This window comes from Pseudopodoces humilis, chromosome 30, assembly GCF_049639895.1.
Source record: "Pseudopodoces humilis isolate 2021_Gansu_Grassland_sample_001 chromosome 30, ASM4963989v1, whole genome shotgun sequence".
Lineage (NCBI taxonomy): Eukaryota > Metazoa > Chordata > Aves > Passeriformes > Paridae > Pseudopodoces > Pseudopodoces humilis.
In genome coordinates, this window is record NC_142229.1 from 4794381 (window position 1) to 4820979 (window position 26599).

General features: G+C 42.5%; 1 protein-coding gene across 1 annotated transcript in view; it reads left to right on the plus strand.

The window, feature by feature from the left end:
• Positions 1–26599, plus strand: part of SNRNP200 (small nuclear ribonucleoprotein U5 subunit 200) — a gene marked incomplete at its 3' end in the record, with an annotated part of 104579 nt that overhangs the window by 41716 nt on the left and 36264 nt on the right. Inside the window, exons 17-26 of the mRNA XM_088068208.1 lie at positions 1870–1993; positions 5387–5536; positions 10002–10112; positions 11844–11975; positions 12692–12880; positions 16957–17154; positions 20337–20489; positions 21810–21890; positions 22452–22535; positions 26487–26593. Of these exons, the coding sequence (XP_087924334.1) occupies positions 1870–1993; positions 5387–5536; positions 10002–10112; positions 11844–11975; positions 12692–12880; positions 16957–17154; positions 20337–20489; positions 21810–21890; positions 22452–22535; positions 26487–26593 (1329 nt within the window). The remainder of the gene's footprint in view (positions 1–1869; positions 1994–5386; positions 5537–10001; positions 10113–11843; positions 11976–12691; positions 12881–16956; positions 17155–20336; positions 20490–21809; positions 21891–22451; positions 22536–26486; positions 26594–26599) is intronic.

The following is a 26599-nucleotide window of genomic DNA, read 5'->3' on the forward strand; positions in this document are numbered from 1 at the left end:
AATTCCAGCTGGAACTTCATCCCTGTTTCCACTTGGAATTCCATCTCCATTTCCACTTGGAATGCCATCCCCATTCCCAGGAATTCCATCTCCATTCCCAGCTGGAATTCCATCCCCATTCCCAGGAATTCCATCCCCATTCCCAGGAATTCCATCTCCATTCCCAGGAATTCCATCTCCATTCCCAGGAATTCCATTCCCAGGAATTCCATCTCCATTCCCAGGAATTCCATCTCCATTCCCAGGAATTCCATCCCCATTCCCAGGAATTCCATTCCCAGGAATTCCATCTCCATTCCCATGAATTCCATCCCCATTCCCAGCTGGAATTCCATCCCCATTCCCAGGAATTCCATCCCCATTCCCAGGAATTCCATCTCCATTCCCAGGAATTCCATCCCCATTCCCAGGAATTCCATCCCCATTCCCAGGAATTCCATCCCCATTCCCAGGAATTCCATCTCCATTCCCAGGAATTCCATCTCCATTCCCAGGAATTCCATCTCCATTCCCAGGAATTCCATCCCCATTCCCAGGAATTCCATCCCCATTCCCAGGAATTCCATCTCCATTCCCAGGAATTCCATCCCCATTCCCAGGAATTCCATTCCCAGGAATTCCATCTCCATTCCCAGGAATTCCATCTCCATTCCCAGGAATTCCATCCCCATTCCCAGGAATTCCATTCCCAGGAATTCCATCCCCATTCCCAGGAATTCCATCCCCATTCCCAGGAATTCCATCTCCATTCCCAGGAATTCCATCCCCATTCCCAGAAATTCCATCCCCATTCCCAGGAATTCCATCCCCATTCCCAGGAATTCCATCCCCATTCCCAGGAATTCCATTCCCATTCCCAGGAATTCCATCCCCATTCCCAGGAATTCCATCTCCATTCCCAGGAATTCCATTCCCAGGAATTCCATCCCCATTCCCAGGAATTCCATCTCCATTCCCAGGAATTCCATTCCCAGGAATTCCATCTCCATTCCCAGGAATTCCATCTCCATTCCCAGGAATTCCATCTCCATTCCCAGGAATTCCATCCCCATTCCCAAGAATTCCATCCCCATTCCCAAGAATTCCATCCCCATTCCCAGGAATTCCATCCCCATTCCCAGGAATTCCATTCCCAGGAATTCCTTCCCCATTCCCAGGAATTCCATCTCCATTCCCAGGAATTCCTTCCCCATTCCCAGGAATTCCATCCCCATTCCCAGGAATTCCTTCCCCATTCCCAGGAATTCCATCCCCATTCCCAGGAATTCCATCCCCATTCCCAGGAATTCCATCTCCATTCCCAGGAATTCCATCTCCATTCCCAGGAATTCCATCTCCATTCCCAGGAATTCCATTCCCAGGAATTCCTTCCCCATTCCCAGCATTTTTGGGAATCTCGGAATGGCTCGGGTTGGAAGGATTTGGGTTTTCCATGGAATCTGAGAGGACCAAGAATGGATTTTTCCCTCTTTTTCCCATCCCTGATTTATTGGGAATTGTCTTTTTTGGGATGAGGGGAATTCCTGGATGAATTCCATCTGGAATTAACGGGATTAAAAACCGGGAAAAACGGATTTTCCATCTTTTCCAGCAGAAATTCATGGATTTTTCCAGGATTTTACACCCCCCAAAAAAAATCAAATCCTGGAGAAATCATGGAATCATCGGAAAAAATTCCCAATCCGGGCTGATCCCGCTTCCCAAAATCCCCTTTTCCCTCAGATATCCCAGAAATCCCGGGAAAAACCACCCAAAAATCCGGGAAAAGCGATTCCCAACGGAATTAAAGCACGGAAAAACCGGGATAACCTTTTTTTTTTGGTGGGAAAATTCCCCTTTTCCATGGAATTTTTCTCTTCCCGTTCCCAGTTTCCGACCGGTCCCTCTGGAGCAGACTTACGTGGGAATCACGGAGAAAAAAGCGATCAAGCGTTTCCAGATCATGAACGAGATCGTCTACGAGAAAATCATGGAGCACGCCGGGAAAAATCAGGTTGGAGCCCTCATTCCCAAATTTTTCCTTAATCTTGGGAAAAAAAATGGGATTTTCCCTTTAAAAAATGGGATTTTCCCTTTTTTTTCCTTAATTTTAGGGGGAAAAAATGGGATTTTTCCATTAAAAAATGGGATTTTCCCTTTAAAAAATGGGATTTTTCCATTTAAAAATGGGATTTTCCCCTTTTTTTCCTTAATTTTAGGGGAAAAAAATGGGATTTTCTCTTTAAAAATGGGATTTTCCCTTTAAAAAATGGGATTTTGCCTTTTTTTTCCTTAATTTTAGGGGAAAAAATGGGATTTTTCCATTAAAAAATGGGGTTTTCCATTAAAAAATGGGATTTTGCCTTTTTTTTTCTTTTTTTTCTTAATTTTAAGGGAAAAAAATTGGATTTTTCCATTAGAACTTGGGATTTTCCCTTTAAAAAATGGGATTTTCCCATTAAAAAATGGGATTTTGCCTTTTTTTTCCTTAATTTTAGGGGAAAAAAATGGGATTTTCCCTTTAAAAATGGGATTTTCCCTTTAAAAAATGGGATTTTGCCTTTTTTTTCCTTAATTTTAGGGGAAAAAAATGGATTTTCCTATTAAAAAATGGGATTTTTCCATTAAAAAATGGGATTTTTCCATTAAAAAATGGGATTTTCCCTTTTTTTTCTTAATTTTAGGGGAAAAAAATGGATTTTCCTATTAAAAAATGGGATTTTTCCATTAAAAAATGGGATTTTTCCATTAAAAAATGGGATTTTCCCTTTTTTTTCCTTAATTTTAGGGGAAAAAATGGAATTTTCCCATTAAAAAATGGGATTTTTCCCTTTTTTTTTCCTTAATTTTAGGGGGTAAAAATGGGATTTTTCCATTAAAAAATGGGATTTTCCCACTGTTTTCCTTAATTTTAGGGGAAAAAATGGGATTTTCCCTTTTATTTCCTTTTTTTCCTTAGTCTTAGGGATAAAAAATGGGATTTTCCCATTAAAAAAATGGGATTTTTCCTTTTTTTTTCCTTAATTTTAGGGGAAAAAATGGGATTTTCCCTTTTTTTCTTTTTTTTCTAAATTTTAAAGGAAAAAAAAGGGATTTTCCCCATTAAAAAATGGGATTTTTCCCATTAAAAAATGGGATTTTTTTCCATTAAAAAATGGGATTTTGGCCTTTTTTTTTTTTTTTTTTTTTTTTCCTTAATTTTAGGGGAAAAAAATGGATTTTCCTATTAAAAAATGGGATTTTTTCCATTAAAAAATGGGATTTTCCCTTTTTTTTTTTCCTTAATTTTAGGGGAAAAAATGGGATTTTCCCATTAAAAAAATGTGATTCTTCCTTTTTTTTTCCTTATTTTTAGGGGAAAAAATGGGATTTTTTCTTTTTTTCTTTTTTTTCTTAATTTTAAGGGAAAAAAATGGGATTTTCCCTTTAAAAATGGGATTTTCCCTTTAAAAAATGGGATTTTCCCTTTTTTTTCCTTAATTTTAGGGGAAAAAATGGGATTTTTCCATTAAAAATGGGATTTTCCCATTAAAAAATGGGGTTTTCCATTAAAAAATGGGATTTTGCCGTTTTTTTTCTTTTTTTTCTTAATTTTAAGGGAAAAAAATGGGATTTTCCCATTATAAAATTGGATTTTCCCATTAAAAAATGGGTTTTTTCCATTGTAAAATGGGATTTTCCCATTAAAAAAAGGGATTTTCCCTTTTTTTTCTTAATTTTAGGGGAAAAAAATGGATTTTCCTATTAAAAATGGGATTTTTCCTTTAAAAAATGGGATTTTTCCATTAAAAAATGGGATTTTCCCAATAAAAAATGGGATTTTTCCATTAAAAAATGGGATTTTCCCTTTTTTTTCTTAATTTTAGGGGAAAAAAATGGATTTTCCTATTAAAAAATGGGATTTTCCCTTTAAAAAAATGGGATTTTCCCTTTAAAAAATGGGATTTTCCCTTTAAAAAAATGGGATTTTCCCTTTTAAAAAATGGGATGTTCCCTTTAAAAAATGGGATTTTGCCTTTTTTTTCCCCTTAATCCTAGGGAAAAAAAATTGGGATTTTCCCACTTTTCCATCCCTGATTAATCAGGAATTGTCCCTTTGGAATTCAGGGAATTCTTTGGGATTAATCCCAGATTTTTTCCCATGGGAAATCCTGGATTGGGCTGGGAATATTTGTGTTTTCCATGGAATTCCAGAGGATAAAAATTGGATTTTCCCTCTTTTCCAGCCCTGATTAATCAGGAATTATCTCTTTGGGGTTCAGGGAATTCTTTGGGATTAATCCCAGATCTCTTCCCATCGGAACTCCTGGATCAGGTTGGGTTTTCCATGGAATTCCAGAGGATAAAAATTGGATTTTCCCACTTTTCCAGCCCTGATTAATCAGGAATTGTTCCTTTGGAATTCAGGGAATTTTTGGAATCCACACCTGGATTAATCCCAGATTTTTTTCCCATGGGAAATCCTGGATTGGGCTGGGAATATTTGGGTTTTCCATGGAATTTCAGAGGATAAAAATGGATTTTCCCACTTTTCCATCCCTGATTAATCAGGAATTGTCCCTTTGGAATTCAGGGAATTCTTTGGGATTAATCCCAGATCTCTTCCCATCGGAACTCCTGGATCAAATCGGGAGAATTTGAGTTTTCCATGGAATTTCAGAGCACAAAAACTGGATTTTCCCACTTTTCCTGCCTGGATTAATCAGGAATTATCCCTTTGGAATTCAGGGAATTCTTTGGGATTAATCCCAGATCTCTTCCCATCGGAACTCCTGGATTAGGTTGGGTTTTCCATGGAATTCCAGAGGATAAAAAATGGATTTTCCCACTTTTCCATCCCTGATTAATCAGGAATTATCCCTTTGGAATTCAGGGAATTTTTCGGGATTAATCCCAGATCTCTTCCCATCGGAACTCCTGGATTGGGCTGGGAGAATTTGTGTTTTCCATGGAATTCCAGAGGATAAAAATTGGATTTTCCCTCTTTTCCATCCCTGATTAATCAGGAATTGTCCCTTTGGAATTCAGGGAATTCTTTGGGATTAATCCCAGATCTCTTCCCATCGGAACTCCTGGATCAAATCGGGAGAATTTGAGTTTTCCATGGAATTTCAGAGCACAAAAACTGGATTTTCCCTCTTTTCCATCCCTGATTAATCAGGAATTATCCCTTTGGAATTCAAGGAATTCTTTGGGATTAATCCCAGATTTTTTCCCATGGGAAATCCTGGATTGGGCTGGGAATATTTGGGTTTTCCATGGAATTCCAGAGGACACAAATTGGATTTTCCCACTTTTCCTGCCTGGATTAACCCGGAATTATCCCACCAACACCAAACACCCCGAACCCTTTCCCCACCTCCCGCCTTTTCCCGGGAATTCCCGGCCCATTCCCGCTTTTCCACAGGTGCTGGTGTTCGTGCATTCCCGGAAGGAGACGGGGAAGACGGCGCGGGCGATCCGGGACATGTGCCTGGAGAAGGACACGCTGGGGCTGTTCCTGCGCGAGGGATCGGCCTCCACCGAGGTTCTGCGCACCGAGGCCGAGCAGTGCAAGGTGAGCCCGGGGAAAAAACGGGAAAAATCCGCCAGGAATAACGGATTTTCCAAGGTTTTGTCCCTTGGGATGAAGTGCAAGGTGATCCCGGAAAAAAACGGGAAAAATCCTCCAGGGATAACGGATTTTTCCAAGGTTTTGTCCCTTGGGATGAAGTGCAAGGTGATCCTGAAAAAAAATGGGAAAAATCCTCCAGGGAAAAGGGATTTTTCCAAGGTTTTATCCCTTGGGATGAAGTGCAAGGTGATCCCGGAAAAAAAACGGGAAAAATCCACCAGGGATAACGGATTTTTCCAGGATTTTTTCCATGGAGGAGGTGGAGATGTCGTTGTTGGGTGATCCCAAAAAAAAATGGGAAAAATCCACCAGGAATAACGGATTTTTCCAGGATTTTATTCCTGATGTCACTGAGGGATTTGAGGGATGAAGTGCAAGGTGATCCCGGGGAAAAAACGGGAAAAATCCGCCAGGAAAAAGGGATTTTTCCAGGATTTTATTCCTGATGTCACTGAGGGATTTGAGGGATGAAGTGCAAGGTGATCCCGAAAAAAAACGGGAAAAATCCGCCAGGAATAACGGATTTTTCCAAGGTTTTGTCCCTTGGGATAAAGTGCAAGGTGATCCCAAAAAAAAACCGGGAAAAATCCTCCAGGAATAACGGATTTTTCCAAGGTTTTATCCCTTGGGATGAAGTGCAAGGTGATCCCGGAAAAAAAACGGGAAAAATCTGCCAGGGATAACGGATTTTTCCAAGGTTTTGTCCCTTGGGATGAAGTGCAAGGTGATCCTGAAAAAAAAACGGGAAAAATCCGCCAGGGATAACGGATTTTTCCAGGATTTTATTCCTGATGTCACTGAGGGATTTGAGGGATGAAGTGCAAGGTGATCCCGGAAAAAAACCGGGAAAAATCCTCCAGGGAAAAGGGATTTTCCAGGATTTTTTCCATGGAGGAGGTGGAGATGTCGTTGTTGGGTGATCCCGGAAAAAAACCGGGAAAAATCCTCCAGGAATAACGGATTTTTCCAGGATTTTATTCCTGATGTCACTGAGGGATTTGAGGGATGAAGTGCAAGGTGATCCCGGAAAAAAACCGGGAAAAATCCTCCAGGGATAACGGATTTTTCCAGGGATTTATCCCTTGGGATGAAGTGTAAGGTGATCCCGGAAAAAAACGGGAAAAATCCGCCAGGAATAACGGATTTTTCCAAGATTTTTTTCCTGATGTCACTGAGGGATTTGAGGGATGAAGTGCAAGGTGAGCCCGGGGAAAAAACGGGAAAAATCCTCCAGGGATAACGGATTTTTCCAGGGATTTATCCCTTGGGATGAAGTGCAAGGTGATCCCGGAAAAAAAACGGGAAAAATCCGCCAGGGATAACGGATTTTTCCAGGATTTTATTCCTTGGGATGAAGTGCAAGGTGATCCCGGAAAAAAACCGGGAAAAATCCTCCAGGGAAAAGGGATTTTCCAGGATTTTTTCCATGGAGGAGGTGGAGATGTCGTTGTTGGGTGATCCCAAAAAAAATGGGAAAAATCCACCAGGGAAAAGGGATTTTTCCAGGGATTTATCCCTTGGGATGAAGTGCAAGGTGATCCTGGAAAAAAACGGGAAAAATCCGCCAGGGAAAAGGGATTTTTCCAGGATTTTATTCCTGATGTCACTGAGGGATTTGAGGGATGAAGTGCAAGGTGATCCTGGAAAAAAAACGGGAAAAATCCGCCAGGGAAAAGGGATTTTTCCAAGGATTTATCCCTTGGGATGAAGTGCAAGGTGATCCCGGAAAAAAACGGGAAAAATCCTCCAGGGATAACGGATTTTTCCAGGATTTTATTCCTGATGTCACTGAGGGATTTGAGGGATGAAGTGCAAGGTGATCCTGGAAAAAAAACGGGAAAAATCCGCCAGGGATAACGGATTTTTCCAAGGTTTTGTCCCTTGGGATGAAGTGCAAGGTGATCCCAAAAAAAAACGGGAAAAATCCGCCAGGGATAACGGATTTTTCCAAGGTTTTATCCTCTTGGGATGAAGTGCAAGGTGATCCCGGAAAAAAAACGGGAAAAATCCTCCAGGAATAACGGATTTTTCCAGGATTTTTTTCCTGATGTCACTGAGGGATTTGAGGGATGAAGTGCAAGGTGATCCCGGAAAAAAAACGGGAAAAATCCGCCAGGGAAAAGGGATTTTCCAGGATTTTTTTCCATGGAGGAGGTGGAGATGTCGTTGTTGGGTGATCCCGAAAAAAAACCGGGAAAAATCCTCCAGGAATAACGGATTTTTCCAAGGTTTTATTCCTGATGTCACTGAGGGATTTGAGGGATGAAGTGCAAGGTGATCCCGGAAAAAAAACGGGAAAAATCCACCAGGGATAACGGATTTTTCCAAGATTTTATCCTCTTGGGATGAAGTGCAAGGTGAGCCCGGAAAAAAACGGGAAAAATCCTCCAGGAATAACGGATTTTTCCAGGATTTTATTCCTGATGTCATTGAGGGATTTGAGGGATGAAGTGCAAGGTGATCCTGGAAAAAAAACGGGAAAAATCCGCCAGGGAAAAGGGATTTTCCAGGATTTTATCCAGGGAAAAATGGAATTATTTGGGAAAATTTGGGAAAATTTGGGAAAAAATTGGGGAAATTTGGGAAAATTTGGGAAAATTATTTCTTTATCCAGGGAAAAGATGGAATTATTTGGGAAAATTTGGGAAAATTTGGGAAAAAATTGGGAAAATTTGGGAAAAATTTGAGAAAAATTGGGAAAATTTGGGAAAAAATTGGGAAAAAAATTTGGGAAAAATTTGGGAAAATTTGGGAAAAAATTGGGAAAAATTGGGAAAATTATTTCTTTATCCAGGGAACAGATGGAATTATTTGGGGAAAATCTGAGAAAAATTGGGGAAATTTGGGAAAATTTGGGAAAAAAATTGGGAAAAAATTAGGAAAAAATTGGGAAAATAATTTCTTTATCCAGGGAAAATTTGGGGAATTATCAGGAAAATTTGGGAAAATTTGGGAAAATTGGGGAAAAAATTGGGAAAAATTTGGGATAAAATTGTGAAAAAATTGTGAAAAATTTGGGAAAAAATTGTGAAAAATTTGGGATAAATTTGGGAAAATGATTTCTTTATCCAGGGAAAAGATGGAATTATTTGGGAAAAAATTTGGGAAAAATTGGGAAAATTTGGGGAAAAATCTGAGGAAAATTTGGGAAAATTTGGGAAAAAATTGGGGAAATTTGGGAAAATTTGGGAAAATTTGGGAAAATTATTTCTTTATCCAGGGAAAATTTGGGAAAATTCGGGAAAATCCCTTGAGCAAAAATCCGTCGGATCCCAAATTCCCAAGGAAATTCGCTCCAGATCCGCCGCTCCCGGATTCCTGTTCCGTCTTTTCCAGCCCTCTCTTCCCGTCCCAAACTTTCCCTTCGGATTTTCCCGCTTTTCCCGTTTTTCCGGGAATTATTTGGGATGGGTTTTTCCCGCAGAACCTGGAGCTGAAGGATTTGCTTCCCTACGGATTCGCCGTCCTTTGGGAAAATCTGGAAAAAATTGGGAAAGCTGGTTCTTTATCCAGGGAAAATTTGGAGTTATTTGGGAAAATTTGGGAAAATTCCTTGAGGAAAAGCAATTTCCAGCCCTTTATCCAGGGAAAAATGGAATTATTTGGGAAAATTTGGGAAAAATTGGGAAAAATTGGGAAAATTATTTCTTTATCCAGGGAAAAGATGGAAAAATTTGGGAAAATTTGGGAAAATTGGGAAAATTTGGGAAAATTGGTGAAAAAATGGCAAAAAATAGGGGAAAAATTGGGGGAAAATTGGGAAAAAATTGGGAAAATTTGGGGAAAAATTGGGAAAATTCCTTGAGGAAAAGCAATTTCCAGCCCTTTATCCAGGGAAAAGATGGAAAATTTGGGAAAAAATTTGGGAAAATTGGGGAAATTTGGGAAAAAAAATTTGGGAAAATTTGGGAAAAAAATGGAAAAAATTTGGGAAAAATTGAGAAAAATCAGGAAAAAAATTGGGAAAATTTGGGAAAAATCTGGGAAAAAATTGGGAAATTATTTCTTTATCCAGGGAAAAGATGGGAAAATTTGGGAAAATCGGGAAAAAATTTGGGGAAAATCTGAGAAAAATTGGGGAAAAAAATTGGGGAAATTTGGGCTAAAATTGGGAAAAATTTTGGGAAAAATTGGGAAAATGATTTCTTTATCCAGGGAAAAGATGGAATTATTCAGGAAAATTTGGGAAAATCAGGAAAATTTGGGAAAATTTGGGAAAATTCGGGAAAATCCCTTGAGCAAAAATCCGTCGGATCCCAAATTCCCAAGGAAATTCGCTCCAGATCCGCCGCTCCCGGATTCCTGTTCCGTCTTTTCCAGCCCTCTCTTCCCATCCCAAACTTCCCCTTCGGATTTTCCCGCTTTTCCCGTTTTTCCGGGAATTATTTGGGATGGGTTTTTCCCGCAGAACCTGGAGCTGAAGGATTTGCTTCCCTACGGATTCGCCATCCACCACGCCGGAATGACGCGCGTCGACCGCACGCTGGTGGAAGATCTTTTCGCGGATAAACACATCCAGGTGGGATCGGAATTCCGGGATTAAAAATTCCATGGGATTAAAAATTCCATGGGATTAAAAATTCCATGGGATTAAAAATTCCATGGGATTTCATTGGAATGGGGCTCCGATGTGGGGGAAAAAACGGGATTTTTCCAGAGGGATGTGGAGAAAAAAGGGGAATTTTTTTGGGGATATTTGAGGGGGCGTGGGAAGGGAAAAGCGGGAAAAGGGAATTTGGGAAAATCAGATTTTTTTTGGGGAATTTTGTATCAGGAAAATCGGATTTTTTTGGGAATTTGGAATGAAGAAAATCAGATTTTTTTTGGGAATTTTGTATCAGGAAAATCGGATTTTTTTGGGAATTTAACACCAGGAAAATCAGATTTTTTTGGGAATTGAGGACCAGGAAAATCAGATTTTTTTGGGAATTTGGCACCAGGAAAAGCAGATTGTTTTGGGAATTTGGAATGAGGAAAATCAGATTTTTTTGGGAATTGAGGACCAGGAAAATCAGATTTTTTTGGGAATTTAACACCAGGAAAATCAGATTTTTTTGGGAATTTGGAATGAAGAAAATCAGATTTTTTTGGGAATTTTGTATCAGGAAAATCGGATTTTTTTTGGAATTTAACACCAGGAAAAGCAGATTTTTTTGGGAATTTTGTATCAGGAAAATCAGATTTTTTTGGGAATTTTGTATCAGGAAATCAGATTTTTTTGGGAATTTGGAATGAGGAAAATCGGATTTTTTTGGGAATTTAACACCAGGAAAATCAGATTTTTTTTGGAATTTGGGATGAGGAAAATCAGATTTTTTGGGGAATTTTGGAATGAAGAAAATCGGATTTTTTGGGGAATTTGGAATGAAGAAAATCAGAATTTTTTGGGAATTGAGGACCAGGAAAATCGGATTTTTTTTGGAATTTGGGATGAGGAAAATCAGATTTTTTTGGGAATTTCGGTTCCTGGGTGGATTTGGAGGTTCCTGCTGGATCTGATCCCAGTTTTTGGATGGATTTGGAGGTTCCTGGGTGGATTTGGAGGTTCCTGCTGGATCTGATCCCAGTTTTTGGATGGATTTGGAGGTTTTTGGATGAATTTGGAGGTTTTTGGGATGAATTTGGAGGTTCCTGCTGGATCTGATCCCAGTTTTGGATGGATTTGGAGCTCCTGCTGGATCTGATCCCAGTTTTTGGATGAATTTGGAGGTTTTTAGATGAATTTGGAGGTTTTTGGATGAATTTGAAGGTTTTTGGATGAATTTGGAGGTTCCTGCTGGATCTGATCCCAGTTTTGGGATGAATTTGGAGGTTTTGGGATGAATTTGGAGGTTTTTGGGATGAATTTGGAGTTCCTGCTGGATCTGATCCCAGTTTTGGATGAATTTGGAGGTTTTTGGATGAATTTGGAGTTCCTGCTGGATCTGATCCCAGTTTTGGATGGATTTGGAGGTTTTTGGGATGAATTTGGAGTTCCTGCTGGATCTGATCCCAGTTTTGGATGAATTTGGAGGTTTTTGGATGAATTTGGAGGTTCCTGCTGGATCTGATCCCAGTTTTTGGATGAATTTGGAGGTTTTGGGATGAATTTGGAGGTTTTTGGATGAATTTGGAGGTTCCTGCTGGATCTGATCCCAGTTTTTGGATGGATTTGGAGGTTTTTGGATGAATTTGGAGCTCCTGCTGGATCTGATCCCAGTTTTGGATGGATTTGGAGTTCCTGCTGGATCTGATCCCGCTTTTCCTGCAGGTCCTGGTGTCCACGGCCACGCTGGCGTGGGGCGTGAACCTGCCGGCGCACACGGTGATCATCAAAGGCACGCAGGTGTACAGCCCGGAAAAGGGACGCTGGACCGAGCTGGGAGCGCTCGACATCCTCCAGGTGGGACCATCCTGGATCATCCCTCAGGAATTCCATTCCCAAACCCCCCTGAGATAATTCCTCCAGAATTCCAAACCTAAACCTTCCTGAGATAATTCCTCCAGAATTCCATGCCCAGATCCATCTCAGACAATTCCATTCCCAAACCCTCCTGAGATAATTCCTCCAGAATTCCATTCCCAAACCCCCCTGAGATAATTCCTCCAGAATTCCATTCCCAAACCCTCCTGAGATAATTCCTCCAGAATTCCATGCCCAGATCCATCTCAGACAATTCCATTCCCAAACCCCCCTGAGATAATTCCTCCAGAATTCCATTCCCAAACCCCCCTGAGATAATTCCTCCAGAATTCCATGCCCAGATCCATCTCTGACAATTCCATTCCCAAACCCCCCTGAGATAATTCCTCCAGAATTCCATTCCCAAACCCCCCTGAGATAATTCCTCCAGAATTCCATGCCCAGATCCATCTCAGACAATTCCATGCCCAAACCCATCCCAGATAATCCATCAAGAATTCCATACCCAAACCCCCCTGAGATAATTCCTCCAGAATTCCATTCCCAAACCCTCCTGAGATAATTCCTCCAGAATTCCATTCCCAAACCCTCCTGAGATAATTCCTCCAGAATTCCATTCCCAAACCCCCCTGAGATAATTCCTCCTGCGCCAATCCCTGAAGATCCCCGGAATTCCGGATTTTTCCCGCTTGCAGATGCTGGGCCGTGCCGGGAGGCCGCAGTACGACACCAAAGGAGAAGGAATTCTCATCACTTCCCACGGAGAGCTCCAGTATTACCTGTCCCTGCTCAACCAGCAGCTCCCCATCGAGAGCCAGATGGTGGCCAAGCTCCCGGACATGCTCAACGCCGAGGCCGTGCTCGGAAACGTCCAGAACGCCAAGGTCCGTCGGAATTCCCGCTTTTTCCGTGGGATTTGTGGCCGTGGTTCCGTCTCCGGGCGGGGATTTGGGGTTTTTTAGGGTGTTTTGGGGTTTTTTAGGGTGTTTTGGGGGGTTTTTTAGGGTGTTGTTGGGGTTTTTTAGGGTGTTGTTGGTTTTTTTTAGGGTGTTTTGGAGTTTTTTTTAGGGTGTTGTTGGGTTTTTTTAGGGTGTTGTTGGTGTTTTTTAGGGTGTTGTTGGGGTTTTTAGGGTGTTTTGGAGGTTTTTAGGGTGTTTTGGAGGTTTTTAGGATGTTGTTGGGGTTTTTAGGGTGTTGGGGTTTTTAGGGTGTTGGGGTTTTTTAGAGTGTTGTTGGGATTTTTAGGGTGTTGTTGGGGTTTTTAGGGTGTTTTGGGGGTTTTTAGGATGTTGTTGGGGTTTTTTAGGGTGTTTTGGAGGTTTTTTTAGGGTGTTGTTGGTGTTTTTTAGGGTGTTTTGGAGGTTTTTTAGGGTGTTGTTGGTGTTTTTTAGGGTGTTTTGGAGGTTTTTAGGGTGTTGTTGGGGGTTTTTAGGGTGTTGTTGGGGTTTTTTAGGGTGTTTCGGGGTTTTTTAGGGTGTTGTTGGGGTTTTTAGGGTGTCGTTGGGGTTTTTTAGGGTGTTTTGGGGTTTTTTAGGGTGTTGTTGGGGTTTTTTAGGGTGTTGTTGGGGATTTTTAGGATGTTTTGGGGTTTTTTAGGGTGTTGTTGGTGTTTTTTAGGGTGTTGCTGGGGTTTTTTAGGGTGTTTTGGGTTTTTTTAGGGTGTGGCTGGGGTTTTTAGGGTGTTTCGGGGGTTTTTAGGGTGTTTTGCGGTTTTTTAGGGTGTTTTGGGGGGTTTTTTTGGGTGTTTTGGTGTTTTTTAGGTTGTTGTTGAGGTGTTTTAGGTTGTTTTGGGGTTTTTTAGGGTGTTCGGATTTTTTAGGGTGTTTTTTACGGTGTTTTGGTGTTTTTTAGGGTGTTGTTGGGGTTTTTTAGGGTGCTGTTGGGGTTTTTAGGGTGTTGGGGTTTTTTAGGGTGTTGTTGCTGTTTTTTAGGGTGTTGTTGGGGTTTTTAGGGTGTTTTGGGGTTTTTTAGGGTGTTTTGGGGTTTTTTAGGGTGTTGTTGGTGTTTTTAGGGTGTTTGGAGTTTTTTTTAGGGTGTTGTTGGGGTTTTTTAGGCTATTGTTGGGGTGTTTTGGGGTGTTTTGGGGTTTTTTAGGGGGTTTTGGGGATTTTTAGGGGGTTTTGGGGTTTTTTTAGGGTGTTGTTGGGAGTGGAAAAACAGGGAAAAGGTTGGGGGTGGTTTACGGTTGATTCCGGAATGTTTTCCCGGAGATGTGGGGGGAGGTGAGGGAAGGGAATTGGGAGCCAGGAAAAGCAGATTTCCTTGGGAATTCCGTACAGGAAAACAGATTTCCTTGGGAATTCCGTACAGGAAAACAGATTTCCTTGGGAATTCCATTGGGAAAAACAGATTTCCTTGGGAATTCTGTACAGGAAAACAGATTTCCTTGGGAATTCCATTGGGAAAAACAGATTTCCTTGGGAATTCCATACAGGAAAAACAGATTTCCTTGGGAATTCCATTGGGAAAAACAGATTTCCTTGGGAATTCCATACAGGAAAAACAGATTTCCTTGGGAATTCCGTACAGGAAAACAGATTTCCTTGGGAATTCCGTACAGGAAAAACAGATTTCCTTGGGAATTCCATACAGGAAAACAGATTTCCTTGGGAATTCCGTACAGGAAAACAGATTTCCTTGGGAATTCCGTACAGGAAAACAGATTTCCTTGGGAATTCCGTACGGGAAAACAGATTTCCTTGGGAATTCCGTACAGGAAAACAGATTTCCTTGGGAATTCCGTACAGGAAAAACAGATTTCCTTGGGAATTCCATACAGGAAAACAGATTTCCTTGGGAATTCCATACAGGAAAACAGATTTCCTTGGGAATTCTGCACAGGAAAACAGATTTCCTTGTGAATTCCGTTGGGAAAAACAGATTTCCTTGGGAATTCCGTACAGGAAAACAGATTTCCTTGGGAATTCCGTACAGGAAAACAGATTTCCTTGTGAATTCCGTACAGGAAAAACAGATTTCCTTGGGAATTCCGTTGGGAAAAACAGATTTCCTTGGGAATTCTGTACAGGAAAACAGATTTCCTTGGGAATTCTGTACAGGAAAACAGATTTCCTTGGGAATTCCATACAGGAAAACAGATTTCCTTGGGAATTCCATACAGGAAAACAGATTTCCTTGGGAATTCCGTACAGGAAAACAGATTTCCTTGGGAATTCCGTACAGAAAAACAGATTTCCTTGGGAATTCTGCACAGGAAAAACAGATTTCCTTGGGAATTCCGTACAGGAAAACAGATTTCCTTGGGAATTCTGCACAGGAAAAACAGATTTCCTTGGGAATTCCGTACGGGAAAACAGATTTCCTTGGGAATTCCGTACAGGAAAACAGATTTCCTTGGGAATTCTGTACGGGAAAACAGATTTCCTTGGGAATTCTGTACGGGAAAACAGATTTCCTTGGGAATTCTGTACAGATTTCCTTGGGAATTCCATACAGGAAAACAGATTTCCTTGGGAATTCCATACGGAAAAACAGATTTCCTTGGGAATTCTGTACAGGAAAAACAGATTTCCTTGGGAATTCCGTTGGGAAAAACAGATTTCCTTGGGAATTCCATACGGGAAAACAGATTTCCTTGGGAATTCTGTACAGGAAAACAGATTTCCTTGGGAATTCCATACGGAAAAACAGATTTCCTTGGGAATTCCATACAGGAAAACAGATTTCCTTGGGAATTCCATACAGGAAAACAGATTTCCTTGGGAATTCCATACAGGAAAACAGATTTCCTTGGGAATTCCGTACAGGAAAACAGATTTCCTTGGGAATTCCATACAGGAAAACAGATTTCCTTGGGAATTCTGTACAGGAAAACAGATTTCCTTGGGAATTCTGTACGGGAAAACAGATTTCCTTGGGAATTCCATACGGAAAAACAGATTTCCTTGGGAATTCCGTACCGGAAAACAGATTTCCTTGGGAATTCTGTACAGGAAAACAGATTTCCTTGGGAATTCCATACAGGAAAACAGATTTCCTTGGGAATTCTGTACAGGAAAACAGATTTCCTTGGGAATTCCGTTGGGAAAAACAGATTTCCTTGGGAATTCCATACGGGAAAACAGATTTCCTTGGGAATTCTGTACAGATTTCCTTGGGAATTCCATACAGGAAAACAGATTTCCTTGGGAATTCCGTACAGGAAAAACAGATTTCCTTGGGAATTCTGTACAGGAAAACAGATTTCCTTGGGAATTCCGTACAGGAAAACAGATTTCCTTGGGAATTCCGTACGGGAAAACAGATTTCCTTGGGAATTCTGTACAGGAAAAGCAGATTTCCTTGGGAATTCCATACAGGAAAACAGATTTCCTTGGGAATTCCATACAGGAAAAACAGATTTCCTTGGGAATTCCATTCAGGAAAACAGATTTCCTTGGGAATTCCATACAGGAAAAACAGATTTCCTTGGGAATTCCATTCAGGAAAACAGATTTCCTTGGGAATTCCATACGGAAAAACAGATTTCCTTGGGAATTCTGTACAGATTTCCTTGGGAATTCCATACAGGAAAACAGATTTCCTTGGGAATTCCGTACAGGAAAACAGATTTCCTTGGGAATTCCGTTGGGAAAAACAGATTTCCTGGGAATTCCATTGGGAAAAGCGGATTTCCTGGGAAATGTAGGGCAAGGAAAAACAGATTTCCTGGAAAATTAGGAACCAGGAAAAGCTGATTTCCTGGGAAATTAGAGGCAAGGAAAACCAGCTTTTCTGGGAATTTGGGGTGAGGAAAAGCAGTTTTCCAGGGAAACTGGAAATCAGGAAAATCAGCTTTCCTGGCAAATTTGGAATGAGGAAAAACTCAGGGAAATTTGGCGCCAGGAAAATGAAATTTCCCAATTTTCTGGCTCCGTTTCGCGGGATTTAATTGGGATCAGCTCCACTCTGGAGCTTCCAGGACAGCCCTGGGATAACCCAGGATCCGGGAATTCCGTAGGATGCGGTGAATTGGTTGGGATACACGTACCTGTACATCCGGATGCTCCGCTCTCCGACGCTTTACGGAATTTCCCACGAGGATCTGAAATCGGATCCGCTCCTGGAGCAGCGACGCCTCGACCTCGTCCACACCGCGGCGCTGATGCTCGATAAGAACAACCTGGTGAAGTACGACAAGAAAACCGGGAATTTCCAGGTGGGATGGAGGAAAAAAATTGGGAATTTTTGGGTGGGATGGTGGAAAAAAATTGGGAATTTTTAGGTGGGATGGAGGAAAAAAATTGGGAATTTTTAGTTGGGATGGAGGAAAAAAATTGGGAATTTCTGGGTGGGATGGAGGAAAAAAATTGGGAATTTTTAGGTGGGATGGTGAGAAAATTGGGAATTTTTAGGTGGGATGGAGGAAAAAAATTGGGAATTTTTAGGTGGGATGGAGGAAAAAAATTGGGAATTTTTAGGTGGGATGGTGAGAAAATTGGGAATTTTTAGGTGGGATGGAGGAAAAAAATTGGGAATTTTTAGGTGGGATGGAGGAAAAAATTTGGGGATTTCCAGGTGGGATGGAGGAAAAAAATTGGGAATTTTTAGTTGGGATGGAGGAAAAAAATTGGGAATTTTTAGGTGGGATGGAGGAAAAAAATTGGGAATTTTTGGGTGGGATGGTGGAAAAAAATTGGGAATTTTTTAGGTGGGATGGAGGAAAAAAATTGGGAATTTTTAGGTGGGATGGTGAGAAAATTGGGAATTTTTAGGTGGGATGGAGGAAAAAAATTGGGAATTTTTGGGTGGGATGGAGGAAAAAAATTGGGAATTTTTAGGTGGGATGGTGAGAAAATTGGGAATTTTTAGGTGGGATGGAGGAAAAAAATTGGGAATTTCCAGGTGGGATGGAGGAAAAAAATTGGGAATTTTTAGGTGGGATGGAGGAAAAAAATTGGGAATTTTTAGGTGGGATGGAGGAAAAAAATTGGGAATTTTTAGGTGGGATGGTGAGAAAATTGGGAATTTTTAGGTGGGATGGAGGAAAAAAATTGGGAATTTTTAGGTGGGATGGAGGAAAAAAATTGGGAATTTTTAGTTGGGATGGTGAGAAAATTGGGAATTTTTAGGTGGGATGGAGGAAAAAAATTGGGAATTTTTAGGTGGGATGGAGGAAAAAAATTGGGAATTTTTAGGTGGGATGGAGGAAAAAAATTGGGAATTTTTAGGTGGGATGGAGGAAAAAAATTGGGAATTTTTAGGTGGGATGGTGAGAAAATTGGGAATTTTTAGGTGGGATGGAGGAAAAAAATTGGGAATTTTTAGGTGGGATGGAGGAAAAAAATTGGGAATTTTTAGGTGGGATGGTGAGAAAATTGGGAATTTTTAGGTGGGATGGAGGAAAAAAATTGGGAATTTTTAGGTGGGATGGAGGAAAAAAATTGGGAATTTTTAGGTGGGATGGTGAGAAAATTGGGAATTTTTGTGTGGGATGGAGGAAAAAAATTGGGAATTTCCAGGTGGGATGGAGGAAAAAAATTGGGAATTTTTAGGTGGGATGGTGAGAAAATTGGGAATTTTTAGGTGGGATGGAGGAAAAAAATTGGGAATTTTTGGGTGGGATGGAGGAAAAAAATTGGGAATTTTTGGGTGGGATGGAGGAAAAAAATTGGGAATTTTTGGGTGGGATGGAGGAAAAAAATTGGGAATTTTTAGGTGGGATGGTGAGAAAATTGGGAATTTTTGGGTGGGATGGAGGAAAAAAATTGGGAATTTTTAGGTGGGATGGAGGAAAAAATTTGGGGATTTCCAGGTGGGATGGAGGAAAAAAATTGGGAATTTTTGGGTGGGATGGAGGAAAAAAATTGGGAATTTTTAGGTGGGATGGAGGAAAAAAATTGGGAATTTCCAGGTGGGATGGAGGAAAAAAATTGGGAATTCCTGTGGTTTATCCCGGGAATTCCTGTGGTTCATCCCAACCGTTCCGCTGTTTTCCCGATGGTTCCGGCTGTTGTCCTGACTGTTCCGGCTGTTATCCCAACCGTTCCCATGGTTTTTTCTGACTGTTCCTGTGGTTTATCCTGACTGTTCCTGTGGTTTATTGTGACTGTTCCCGCTGTTATCCCGGCTGTTCCCATGGTTTATTCTGACTGTTCCTGTGGTTTATTGTGACTGTTCCCGCTGTTATCCCGACTGTTCCCATGGTTTATTCTGACTGTTCCCGCTGTTATCCTGACTGTTCCCATGGTTTATTGTGACTGTTCCTGTGGTTTATCCCGGCTGTTCCCATGGTTTATTGTGACTGTTCCGGCTGTTATCCTGACTGTTCCCATGGTTTATTCTGACTGTTCCTGCTGTTATCCCGGCTGTTCCCATGGTTTATTCTGACTGTTCCTGTGGTTTATCCCGGCTGTTCCCATGGTTTATTGTGACTGTTCCGGCTGTTATCCTGACCATTCCCATGGTTTATTGTGACTGTTCCTGCTGTTATCCCGGCTGTTCCCATGGTTTATCCCGACTGTTCCCATGGTTTATTCTGACTGTTCCTGTGGTTTATCCCGGCTGTTCCCGTGGTTTATTCTGACTGTTCCCGCTGTTATCCTGACCATTCCCATGGTTTATTCTGACTGTTCCTGTGGTTTATCCTGACTGTTCCCATGGTTTATTGTGACTGTTCCCGCTGTTATCCTGACTCTTCCCACGGTTTATTCTGACTGTTCCTGTGGTTTATCCCGACTGTTCCCATGGTTTATTCTGACTGTTCCGGCTGTTATCCTGACCATTCCCATGGTTTATTGGGACTGTTCCTGCTGTTATCCCGACTGTTCCCATGGTTTATTCTGACTGTTCCTGTGGTTTATCCCGACTGTTCCCATGGTTTATTGTGACTGTTCCTGCTGTTATCCCGACTGTTCCCATGGTTTATTCTGACTGTTCCTGTGGTTTATCCCGACTGTTCCCATGGTTTATTCTGACTGTTCCGGCTGTTATCCTGACCATTCCCATGGTTTATTGTGACTGTTCCTGCTGTTATCCCGACTGTTCCCATGGTTTATTCTGACTGTTCCTGTGGTTTATCCCGGCTGTTCCCGTGGTTTATTGTGACTGTTCCCTGCTGTTATCCTGACTGTTCCCATGGTTTATTCTGACTGTTCCTGCTGTTATCCCGGCTGTTCCCATGGTTTATCCTGGCTGTTCCCATGGTTTATTCTGACTGTTCTTGTGGTTGATTCTGGCTGTTCCCACTGTTATCCCGACTGTTCCTGTGGTTTATCCCGGCTGTTCCCGTGGTTTATTGTGACTGTTCCCTGCTGTTATCCCGTCTGTTCCCATGGTTTATCCTGACTGTTCCCGTGGTTTATTCTGACTGTTCCCGCTGTTTTCCGGCTGTTCCGGCAGGTGACGGAGCTGGGCCGCATCGCCAGCCATTATTACATCACCAACGAGACGGTGCAGACGTACAACCAACTCCTGAAACCCACGCTGAGCGAGATCGAGCTGTTCCGCGTCTTCTCCCTGTCCTCGGAATTCCGCAACATCACCGTGCGCGAGGTACGGCGACAGCCGTCACCCGGCAACACCCGGCAACACCCAGAAACACCCGGAAACACCCAGAAACACCCGGAAACACCCGGCAACACCCAGAAACACCCAGAAACACCCAGAAACACCTGGAAACACCCAGAAACACCCAGAAACACCCAGAAACACCCAGAAACACCCGGCAACACCCAGCAACACCCAACAGCACCCAACAGCCATCACCCAACAGCACCCAGCAACACCCAACAGCACCCAGCACCAGCCATCACCCAACAACACCTAGCAACACCCAGAAACACCCAGCAACAACCAGGAACACCCAACAGCACCCAGCAACACCCAGAAACACGCAGAAACATCCAGGAGCACCCAGAAACATCCAGGAACACCCAACAGCACCCAACACCCGACACCCAACACTCAACACCCGACACCGACAGCCAACACCACCACGCAACAGCCAACTCCCAATCAAATTCCGGGATGTGGATCCATAAATTTCAGGACGTGGATCCATAAATTTCAGGACATGGATCCATAATTTCAGGGTGTGCATCCATAAATTCCGGACATGGATCCGTAAATTCCGGACATGGATCCATAAATTCCGGACATGGATCCATAAATTCCTGACATGGATCCGTAAATTCCGGACATGGATCCGTAAATTCCGGACATGGATCCGTAAATTCCGGACATGGATCCATAAATTCCTGACATGGATCCGTAAATTCCTGACATGGATCCGTAAATTCCGGACATGGATCCGTAAATTCCGGACATGGATCCATAAATTCCGGACATGGATCCGTAAATTCCGGACATGGATCCGTAAATTCCGGACATGGATCCATAAATTCCGGACATGGATCCGTAAATTCCGGACATGGATCCGTAAATTTCGGACATGGATCCGTAAATTCCGGACATGGATCCGTAAATTCCGGACACGGATCCGTAAATTCTGGACATGGATCCGTAAATTCCGGACATGGATCCGTAAATTCCTGACATGGATCCGTAAATTCCGGACATGGATCCATGAAATTTCAGGGTGTGAATCCATAAAATTCCAGGATGCGAATCCAACCCATTTTTCCTCGCGGATATCGGGAACGGCTTTGGTTCCCTCCGGAGTTGGAATTCCCGGACTCGGCATTCCGGGAGGGAATTTTTCCTTGGAGAGATCCCAGACCCTTTCCCAGACAGGCAAAAAAATTGGGGAAAATTTTATTTTTGGGAAAAATACGGGAAAACCTGGAATTTTTTTGGGGGGGGGGTGTTGCAGAGTTATTCCAGAGGGATTATCCCGGGTTTTTTTTTTTCCAGGAAGAGAAGCTGGAGCTGCAGAAACTTCTGGAACGCGTTCCGATCCCGGTGAAGGAGAGCATCGAGGAGCCCAGCGCCAAGGTGGGAATTCCGGCTGGGAATTCCCGGTGGGAATTCCGCTCTCTTTTCCCGCTCCGGAATGTTCTGGATGGGGGATGGGAAGGGGGGAGAGATCCGTGGGAATGGGGGAGGATGGAAAAGGGGGGGACGGAAAAATTCCTGGGATGTTTGGAGGCAGGGAAAGGGAAATTCCTTGGGAATTCCGAGCTGGGGAAAGGAGAATTCCTTGGGAATTCTGAGCTGGGGAAAGGGAAATTCCTTGGGAATTCTGAGCCGGGGAAAGGAGAATTCCTTGGGAATTCCGAGGCAGGGAAAGGAGAATTCTTTGGGAATTCCGAGGCAGGGAAAGGAGAATTCTTTGGGAATTCCAAGGCAGGAAAAGGAGAATTCCTTGGGAATTCCGAGGCAGGGAAAGGAGAATTCCTTGGGAATTCTGAGCCAGGGAAAGGAGAATTCTTTGGGAATTCCGAGGCAGGGAAAGGAGAATTCCCTGGGAATTCCGAGGCAGGGAAAGGAGAATTCCCTGGGAATTTGGCGGCTTTCCCAGGACATTCCATGAGAATTTCCCACGGCCATTCCCAGATCAACGTCCTGCTCCAGGCGTTCATCTCGCAGCTGAAGCTGGAGGGATTCGCGCTCATGGCCGACATGGTCTACGTCACCCAGGTGAGCCCGGAATTCCGTGGGAATTCCCTGGGAATTCCGTGGGAATTCCGCGGGAATTCCCAGCGGGAGCCGCCCGCCAAGGCGGGATTTGAGAAGTTGGGAATGATTTGGGAATGGGAGTTTGGGAGTTTGGGAAATTGGGATTGGGAATGATTTGGGAATGGGAGTTTGGGAATGGGAAATTGGGATTGGGAATTATTTGGGAATGGGAGTTTGGGAGTTTGGGAAATTGGGATTGGGAATTATTTGGGAATGGGAGTTTGGGAATGGGAGTTTGGGATTGGGAATTATTTGGGAATGATTTGGGAATGGGAGTTTGGGAATGGGAAATTGGGATTGGGAATGATTTGGGAATGGGAGTTTGGGAGTTTGGGAAATTGGGATTGGGAATTATTTGGGAATGGGAGTTTGGGAATGGGAAATTGGGATTGGGAATGATTTGGGAATGGGAGTTTGGGAGTTTGGGAAATTGGGATTGGGAATTATTTGGGAATGGGAGTTTGGGATTGGGAATTATTTGGGAATGGGAGTTTGGGAATGGGAAATTGGGATTGGGAATGATTTGGGAATGGGAGTTTGGGAATGGGAGTTTGGGAATGGGAATGATTTGGGAATGGGAGTCTGGGAATGGGAAATTGGGATTGGGAATGATTTGGGAATGGGAGTTTGGGAATGGGAAATTGGGATTGGGAATGATTTGGGAATGGGAGTTTGGGAATGTGAAATTGGGATTGGGAATTATTTGGGAATGGGAGTTTGGGAGTTTGGGAAATTGGGATTGGGAATTATTTGGGAATGGGAGTTTGGGAATGGGAAATTGGGATTGGGAATTATTTGGGAATGGGAGTTTGGGAGTTTGGGAAATTGGGATTGGGAATTATTTGGGAATGGGAGTTTGGGATTGGGAATTATTTGGGAATGGGAGTTTGGGAAATTGGGATTGGGAATGATTTGGGAATGGGAGTTTGGGAGTTTGGGAATTATTTGGGAATGGGAGTTTGGGAGTTTGGGAAATTGGGATTGGGAATGATTTGGGAATGGGAGTTTGGGAATGGGAAATTGGGATTGGGAATGATTTGGGAATGGGAGTTTGGGAGTTTGGGAAATTGGGATTGGGAATGATTTGGGAATGGGAGTTTGGGAGTTTGGGAAATTGGGATTGGGAATTATTTGGGAATGGGAGTTTGGGAATGGGAAATTGGGATTGGGAATTATTTGGGAATGGGAGTTTGGGAGTTTGGGAAATTGGGATTGGGAATTATTTGGGAATGGGAGTTTGGGAATGGGAAATTGGGATTGGGAATTATTTGGGAATGGGAGTTTGGGAGTTTGGGAAATTGGGATTGGGAATTATTTGGGAATGGGAGTTTGGGAGTTTGGGAAATTGGGATTGGGAATGATTTGGGAATGGGAGTTTGGGAATGGGAAATTGGGATTGGGAATTATTTGGGAATGGGAGTTTGGGAATGGGAAATTGGGATTGGGAATGATTTGGGAATGGGAGTTTGGGAATGGGAAATTGGGATTGGGAATGATTTGGGAATGGGAGTTTGGGAGTTTGGGAAATTGGGATTGGGAATTATTTGGGAATGGGAGTTTGGGATTGGGAATTATTTGGGAATGGGAGTTTGGGATTGGGAATTATTTGGGAATGGGAGTTTGGGAATGGGAGTTTGGGAATGGGAGTTTGGGATTGGGAATGATTTGGGAATGGGAGTTTGGGAGTTTGGGAAATTGGGATTGGGAATTATTTGGGAATGGGAGTTTGGGAGTTTGGGAAATTGGGATTGGGAATTATTTGGGAATGGGAGTTTGGGAGTTTGGGAAATTGGGATTGGGAATTATTTGGGAATGGGAGTTTGGGAATGGGAAATTGGGATTGGGAATTATTTGGGAATGGGAGTTTGGGAGTTTGGGAAATTGGGATTGGGAATTATTTGGGAATGGGAGTTTGGGAATGGGAAATTGGGATTGGGAATGATTTGGGAATGGGAGTTTGGGAGTTTGGGAATGGGGATTTGGGAATGGGGATTATTTGGGAATTATTTGGGAATTATTTGGGGATGGGAATTATTTGGGAATGGGAATGGGAATTTGGGAATTGAAATTATTTGGGAATTATTTGGGAATGGGAATTATTTGGGAATGGGAATTATTTGGGAATTATTTGGGAATTACTTGGGAATTGGAATTATTTGGGAATGATTTGGGAATGGGAATTTGGGAATGGGGATTTGGGATTGGGAATGATTTGGGAATGGGAATTTGGGAATGGGAATTTGGGAATTATTTGGGATTGGGAATTTGGGAATGGGAATTATTTGGGAATGGGGATGGGAATTTGGGAATGGGAATTCGGGAGTTGAAATTCGGGAATTATTTGGGAATTATTTGGGAATGGGAATGGGAATTTGGGAATGGGAATTATTTGGGAATGGGAATTTGGGAATGGAAATCTGGGAATTATTTGGGATTGGGAATTTGGGAATGGGAATTCGGGAGTTGAAATTCGGGAATTATTTGGGAATTATTTGGGAATGGGAGTTTGGGAGTTTGGGAATGGGGATTTGGGAATGGGGATTATTTGGGAATTATTTGGGAATGGGAATTATTTGGGAATGGGAATTATTTGGGAATGGGAATGGGAATTTGGGAATGGGAATTATTTGGGAATGGGAATTTGGGAATGGAAATCTGGGAATTATTTGGGATTGGGAATTTGGGAATGGGAATTCGGGAGTTGAAATTTGGGAATTATTTGGGAATTATTTGGGAATGGGAATTGAATTTGGGAATGGGAATTATTTGGGAATGGGAATTATTTGGGAATGGGAGTTTGGGATTGGGAGTTTGGGATTGGGAATTATTTGGGAATTATTTGGGAATGGGAATTTGGGAATGGGAAATTGGGACTGGGAATTATTTGGGAATTATTTGGGATTGGGAATTTGGGAATGGGGATTTGGGATTGGGAATTATTTGGGAATTATTTGGGATTGGGAATTATTTGGGAATTATTTGGGAATGGGAATTGAATTTGGGAATGGGAATTATTTGGGAATGGGAATTATTTGGGAATGGGAGTTTGGGATTGAGAATTTGGGATTGGGAATTTGGGAATGGGGATTATTTGGGAATTATTTGGGAACGGGAATTATTTGGGAATGGGAATTTGAGAACGGGAATTTGAGAACGGGAATTTGGGAACGGGAATTATTTGGGAATGGGAATTATTTGGGAATGGGAATTATTTGGGAACGGGAATTATTTGGGAACAGGAATTATTTGGGAATGGGAATTTGGGAACGGGAATTATTTGGGAATGGGAATTTGAGAACGGGAATTTGAGAACGGGAATTTGAGAACGGGAATTTGGGAACGGGAATTTGGGAATGGGGATTATTTGGGAATTATTTGGGAACGGGAATTTGAGAACGGGAATTTGAGAACGGGAATTATTTGGGAACAGGAATTATTTGGGAACGGGAATTTGGGAATGGGAATTATTTGGGAATGGGAATTTGGGAATGAGAATTTGGAACGGGAATTATTTGGGAATGGGAATTATTTGGGAACGGGAATTTGGAACGGGAATTATTTGGGAACGGGAATTATTTGGGAATGGGAATTTGGGAACGGGAATTATTTGGGAATGGGAATTTGAGAACGGGAATTTGGGAACGGGAATTATTTGGGAATGGGAATTTGGGAACGGGAATTATTTGGGAATGGGAATTATTTGGGAACGGGAATTATTTGGGAACGGGAATTATTTGGGAACAGGAATTATTTGGGAATGGGAATTTGGGAACGGGAATGATTTGGGAACGGGAATTTGAGAACGGGAATTCGGGAATGGGAATTCAGCAACGGAAATTTGGGCATAGGAGCGGGAATTCGGGAATGGGAATCGCCTGTGCTTATTCCCGAATTCCCGCCCCGTTCCCGCAGTCGGCCGGGCGCTTGATGCGAGCGATCTTCGAGATCGTCCTGAACCGCGGCTGGGCCCAGCTCACCGACAAAACCCTCAACCTCTGCAAGATGATCGACAAGCGCATGTGAGC